This window comes from Calliphora vicina, chromosome 5, assembly GCF_958450345.1.
Source record: "Calliphora vicina chromosome 5, idCalVici1.1, whole genome shotgun sequence".
Lineage (NCBI taxonomy): Eukaryota > Metazoa > Arthropoda > Insecta > Diptera > Calliphoridae > Calliphora > Calliphora vicina.
This window is the reverse complement of record NC_088784.1, coordinates 58,088,160-58,095,553: the sequence shown is the minus strand read 5'-3', so window position 1 is coordinate 58,095,553 and position 7,394 is coordinate 58,088,160. Positions and strand designations below refer to the sequence as shown.

At 29.1% G+C, this 7,394-nt stretch overlaps 1 protein-coding gene across 1 annotated transcript; it reads left to right on the top strand.

The window, feature by feature from the left end:
- Nucleotides 1-501: 501 nt before the first annotated feature.
- Nucleotides 502-5,753, top strand: LOC135961279 (serine protease inhibitor 42Dd-like; the record flags this gene model as incomplete). Its single annotated transcript, XM_065512775.1, has 3 exons — nt 502-1,329; nt 2,459-2,600; nt 5,629-5,753. Coding segments are annotated over 3 exons (1,095 nt in total), but the record flags the coding sequence as incomplete, so codon positions are not given.
- Between the last annotated feature and the right edge of the window lie 1,641 nt (nt 5,754-7,394).

Sequence of the window (7,394 nt, the reverse complement as noted above, 5' to 3'; positions counted from 1 at the left end):
CAAATATTTTATAAATAAATAAAAATCCGTTGACTAAAATAAAAATTAATCAGTTTTAATTTATAGCTCTGGCAATAAAGACGTCTTTAAACGGCCAAAAATCACTAAAACTGCAACTAATTAATCATTTCAGATTTTAACAAAATCTTTGTTTTGTTTATTTATTTCTTGTTTAATTAAACTAGTTTAACTGCTACACAAAAGCATGTGGAAATATTGTAAGATAATTCCAACAAATTAAGACCATAAATATAATTACTATTGTTAAATTTTAGTCATAATATTAAATCTGTGGATTCAGTGGACCCATGGACACTGTGGTTATTTCACTCCCTGCAATTCTATGCCAGTTATTAATTCACAATACTCGCCAACATACAGAGGTACGTATAATATTGTCATATGTTTTATTGAGATTTATACATATTCTCTTTTATTTTAGATCCAAATCAAAATTCTCAACATGTAAACAATCCAATAGATACGATCACTACAATTTCATTTAATGCTAAACTTTTTGGAATCATGACAGAACGAGCTCAGCATCAAAATCTTGTTTATTCGCCCATATCGCTGCAAATACTTTTATCATTTATCTATACAATATCCGATGGAAAACTTTACGATGAGTTAAGACACATATTAGCAGAACCCAGCAACGATCGTTTGCATGTGGCTAATGCAATTCAAAAATTAATCAATTCGCCCTTATTTAACACAGCACCAACGACTCTTATAATGGCCAACAAACTATATTATGATCATAGGTTTGGTCCAGTAAATGACAATGTTCGTAGCTTGGTCGTTAACAATTTTGCCAGCGAATTGGAACAAATTGATTTTCAAGATCCACATAAAGCAGCGTACATTATAAATTCTTGGGTCAGTGATAATACGAATCATTTGATAAGGGATATCATTGCACCCTCAACTATTACACCTAATACAAATGCAGTGATATTGAATTCTTTATATTTTAAGAGCGATTGGCTTAATAAATTTTCAATTTATGATACAAAATTGGCACAATTTCACCTAAGCAGAGAAACTCAGGTTGCCGTTGAAATGATGTCTACTGAAGATATATTCCAGTATGGCGATTTTGGAGATTTACGGGCATACGTATTGGAATTACCTTACAAAACATCGAATTTAACAATGATGTTGATTCTACCTCATGAAATCGATGGATTGTTAGGAGTGGAACACAAGTTATCACATTACAGTTGGGAAATGTTGTCCCAGCAACTAAGGTCGGAAGTGGTTTCAGTGAAGATACCAAAATTTAAAATAGAATTCGATGTTGATATGATGAGACCTTTACAGAGAGTAAGTAATTTGGGTAAAATTAATTATAAGTTTTCTGGTACTCTATAAAAATTACTTTAATTGCATATGGCCGATCATGGTATAAATATTACTGGAAAGCTAATAAGGCTATTAAATTACCTCAAAAAATATGTGTGCATATTGATTTTGTCATTCCGATTCTAACCCATAAGTAGTATATATTCTGACCTTGGAAATTTTGCCCAAATATTCTTTGTTGAACGGAAATGTTTGGTATTAAAAATATTAGAAGAAATTAAATAACACGTTATGTACAACTTCAGCAAGGTGGAATTGACCACGGATATTTTCTAGTATATGGGGAATTTCATGTTAAGTGAACCAATTTTTAAAATCGATGTTCAACAAGATCGGTCAGGAACTCTCTGAGTTATAGGGGGTCAAAATTTGACATTTTGGCCAAACATGTTTTTTTTCTCATCCAATAATATTTAAAAAAAAAAATTTGTATATTTTTTCCGAATTAAAAAACTTTTTCGACTTTTTTTCAAAATTTTTTTCTTATAAGAAATCCTAGATATTTTCCTTGAATCGATATCTATCTAACTGAATGTTTTGTAACTCAAAACAAGCTATTTTTGACTTTTTTTGCAAAAATGGGTAATTTTTGTTTTGCTCAAAAGAAAGCTTAGGTCTTTTCCTTGAAGACCTTTTTAGTCGCTTAGTGGGATGCGAAGGGGATATCTATCAAAATAAATATTTAAAAGAAAGCTTAGGTCCATTCCTTTAAAAGGGTTTTAGTCGTTTAGTGGGATGTAAGCGGGATATACTTATATCAAAATTAATGTTTTGTAACTCAAGATATACAATTTTTGATTTTTTTTTTTGGCAAAATCACTTTTTTGACTTTTTTCCAGACATCCCCCATATATTAGAAAATAAAAGTATTATATAATAATAAAATAAAAAATACCATTAAAATAATAGAATAGCTTGGTATTTGAAAACACTATTGACGATGGGTCAGAAAAGATGAATATATAGTACGGCAAACCAAACAAAACTATAAAGAACATAGCTCAATATTTACCCCCACTAAAAATCGTTAACCTAAATTTGATATTGCAAATAATTTAATAATATTTTATTACTTTTTTCCAAAATATAGCTGGGTCTTAATGCACTTTTCAACAAGGATGGAAAAATAAATATATTCAAAGATCAACAGTTCCCAATATCAGTGGATCAAGTTAAACATAAAACCTACATCAGTGTCAATGAGGATGGCACGGAAGCAGCAGCATCAACATGTAAGTAGGGTTTAATAACCGGTTAACCAAAAACTAAATTTTGGTTTTTTGTGTAAGAATTAAAATGGTTCTAAATAGTAGAGGTCGATGAGTTTACTTAAAAAGTGTTTCAGAATCAATTGCACATAACGAAACTATTAAAAAATAAAATAGACGTTTAGACTAAATCTTACTAATGATGCATTAAAAACTAATTATAATTATTGACATTTGAAATTAAATAAAATTCATAAAATATCAACCACTCACTTTTAGAAAAAATTCAGTTTTAATTTAAAAATGGATCAAATCTGACCCGAAGACCCTATGAAATTTAAACTTTCAAAATAATTCCTTTCAGTGTCGGTTAAACTGTTCTTGCGAAGTTGGTTAACCGAAAAACCGGATTCCTGAAAAAAGGCAAATTTTCGGTTAATCGACAAACCGGGTTTGTAAAAAACTAGATCGTTTTTTTACAAACTCGGTTTGTCGACTGAAAATTAAGAAAATGACAAAATAAATTAAATTTAAAATGTAGTTTTTATAATGCAAAATCCTCTATCTACATCAATAAAGATTTTTGCTGAGGGGGAGCACAGTTTTAAAATTAGGTATTTTAAAATAAATTTCAAAAGGCAAAATATACACCTCTTAAGATAAAATCAATTGAAAAATTGATGAGTTATGATAATTGTTTAAAAGATTATATTTCTGATGTTTTGAAATTGTAACTTTATGAATTTTACTAAAACGAAGTGATCGCGAAAAACTATAATTATTTCGTACTCTATGGACTCCAACCAAACAAAATGCCTACATGAGAACATATGTAGTTGGCGGTAGTGCACTAAATGTTGATTTAAATTATCATTGCACTATCACTCCCTAAAATTGCAATAAATTTAGTTTGTACTATTTTTTATCAGCTTTAGTGATAATGGTTATTTCTTAACTAGCACTAAAAATAGTGATAGTGATAATTTTTTTACTATCACTAAACGAAGATTTAGTGCAAAAATCTGCACTTAGAGATGCCAAACGGAGAATCCCGTTCCCGAAAACCCCGGGGTTTTCGGGATTTCTTAAACCCCGAAGCCCGGGATTTTTATACCCTACACCACCGTAGTGGGGAGGGTATTATGCGTTTGTGCAGATGTGTGTAACGCCCAAAAATATTGGTCTAACACCCACCTTAAAGTATACCGATCGACTTAGAATCACTTTCTGAGTCGATTAAACGATGTCCGTCCATCTGGCTGGCTGGCTGTTTGGCTGTCCATGTTTACATCGTCAATATCCCGACAAAAAAGGAAAAAATCGTCATTTAGAATTTTAAAAATCGTCAAAAAAATCGAAAAACAGGTATTTTAAATTTCTATTTAAAAAGTGAACGAAAACATAACGTATATCAAAAAACATTTCTTAAAATTGAAGTTTATAAATAAGGGATCACTAAAATAAAAAAGTAAAGCTCAATTTAATTATAATATAAGGTTTCATTCAGAAGTTTTTTTTTAATTTTAAATAAAACACATAAAATAGAATTTAATGTCTAAATCTTTATTATGACCCGAAAGAACAATCTGACATTATTATTTAAAGATAATTTCATTAAAATATAGCACCACGCTTTAGGTGGTCTATTCGAAAGGTAATAATGAATGGGGTAATGTCATTATATTTTGAATAAATTTTGTCAAAATAGAAAAAGTTGCTTTAGATTTTGGTCAGTAATTTAATTGACCAAATTCAAAATCTATATATACAAAATGAGAATATTCTTTAACTATTTCTTAAAATAGTACCATATTTTCATAATGCAGAAAATAGTCATTTTCGAAAAAGAAATCGTCAAATTGCTATTTTTGAAACCAAAAATCGTCAAAATGACGATAAATCGTCAAATCTGGCAGCTATGGATGTAAACCTTGTGCGCAGAGTACAGGTCGCAATTTTGAAGATATTTCGATAAAATTTGGTACATATAATTTTTTCGGCCCAAGGACGAAGCCATTATTTCACCTAGCCCCCATACCAATGTCCTCTCGAAATTGGACTTTATCGGTCATAAATCTTTAATTTATATATGTATCTACACAAGTTTCGCTCCAAATAAGTTTTATATATACAAAATTCATGTCACCATATTTTGTTACGATCGGTCCATAATTAGTCATAGCTCCCATATAGACCCGCTTCCGAAAATCACTTTAATGTGCTTAAATCACTTAAAAATGTTGGTATATACACAAAATTCAACATAAATAACTTTCATATAGACATAAATCACACGACCTAATTTTATGGTGATCGGTCCATAATTGGTCATAGCTCCCATATAAGGCCCACTTCCGAAAATCACTCACGAATATAAATTATTGATATTTTAAAAGAAAAATATTTTTACTCATTTACTTGGTGTAGGGTATTATATGGTCGGGCTTGACCGACCATACTTTCTTTATTGTTTAATTTTAAATCCCGGATTTACGGGATTTTCCAAAATCAGTGGTCATGAAATTGTTGAATCCAAATTCGAAAAATAAAAATTTTAAATTTTTTTTGTTATTTTTAATGAAGTATTAGTCTTAAGTTTTAAAGTAGTGCACAGAAATAAACTTAAACCATTTTGAACTTAAAAATTTAGTGCACAATTTAGTGCTGCTAACGTTCAACTCAGCACTAAATATGAACAAAATGATTGCACTAATTTTGCACTATTACTAAGTGTTAGTGCAAACTGCAAAATTAGTGCACTACCCCCATCTATGCATAAGAACCCCTGTTTTTTTTATTCAAATTTGTATCACTATGTTATTGATCGAATAGTTTTTTATTCTAATTTGAAAAATGGTATTCACTCGAATTAAATATATTTTTTTTTACACATAAAGTATTGTTTCATATTAGATTGACGCAGAACATAAGGTATTCTAACATTGACACTATTTTAAATACACTGATTAAAATTCCACTTATTTCTTGTCCTAAAATTTATTTCTTCGTTTTATTTAATAATTAATTTCTCGTTTTATTTTTTTCGTTTTAGTTGGCAAATTAATACCCTATTCTTTAAATCACAATATGAAGCATTTTGTGGCAGATCAACCCTTCCTATTTGTGATTAGAAGTACAAATGCAATTTTCTTTATAGGACATGTGGTAAAATTTTAGTAGTATATAAACAAAATTAAATTTATAAAACAATTCTGTAGTTATTAATAATAAAAAGAAAATATTTTTTTTCAACATTGAATACATATTTATTTATTTATATTTCGATCTAAAAATATATGTTGTTTTATAATTTAAATTTATTCTTTATTTTCAGTGATTTAGAATTTTTTTATTAATTTATTAAAAACTTATCGTTAGTTAATGTTTAACAAGTAATATAAATAAAACTAATTAAAGTAGCAATTATCATTATATTTAATCGAAATTACTACAACACACACATAAAAACACGCAATGTTTTTGATTAAATTAATAAGAAAACTATGCAGAATTTGTTTATCAGATTCATTCCAGCTTAATACACAGTCATAAATTACACAGACTCGAATACACCGACAACATTTAATACATATTAATTTTCCTTAGGGGGGTTTCTTTGCAACTTTGCAAGGAAAACCGTTTAATTAATTTTTACTTTTTTATGAAAAAACATAAATTATTATGGTTATTAACACCGACGAAAATGAAAAGAGCGGGAATAGCTACTTCCGAATGTAACATGTGTTTGTGTATTCAGCCACACATTCACATACTTTATCACATATTTCCATATCCCACTAAACATTTTTTAACGCATTCTCTTAGAACTCATATCGACAGTCTGCACCATAGTCGATTTCATATCCGATGTTGATACGATATTGTACGAAAGTTTGTATGAGGAATTGACAAGAAATCGTAACTCTTTGTCTGAATAAATTCGTAAATAGTTCTGACGTAAATTTTGAAGGATTAAAATCCAATAAAAGTCTGATAAAACTTCCAAAATTGTTACGATACTTCGAATAGAAGTCTAAAAAATATCCGAGAACGTATTGTTACGTTTTAACCTTTTCAAAACGTTGGTTTATTTCCTTTAAATAAGCCGGATACTTTTGATTGCAAATAAAAGCCGTTTAGTAGTTTAAAAATTGTAACAACTCTTTATTTATTTAAAATGTACAACAACAGAATTAAATAGTCACTCAATGATTTTTATACACGTTTATAAATTCGCAGAAATACAGACACACTTTATAGTGTACACGAATTCACTTGAAAAACACGGCACTCTTTAAGGCACTCAGTTGATGTTTATTTGAATAGCGTCTCTGATTAACTGACTCACGACTGCAACCTCTGCCACTATTTATAACACTGCATTACCACCTAGAAAGCTCTATTTCTACAATGTTCTTTAACTGAATATTCGAATTCGAATATACGGTCGCAGCAAACAGCGTTGCCAACTTACAATCAATGGTCAACTGAAAGCTTTTATTCAATGTTAATAATGCCCACAGATATGTTAAAGTTTGGGCACTGCTATTTGAAAGCATTATACAACTTTAAATCAGCCGTTAAAATCGTTATATTTGAATTCAAGTACAATTTCGTAACAGTATTATTAACATTGTTTTATTTACATTTTTGCATTATTTTGTTCTTACGATACATTTTTAAAAGTATTTCAATAATGTTTACTGGGATATTACATGAAGGTTTGTGACTGTATGTGTTTTGTAATTTGCAATGTATCATAAAAATAAACAATAGATTCATAAAACGAAATATTTTTGTTTGACAAGAATACAAAGT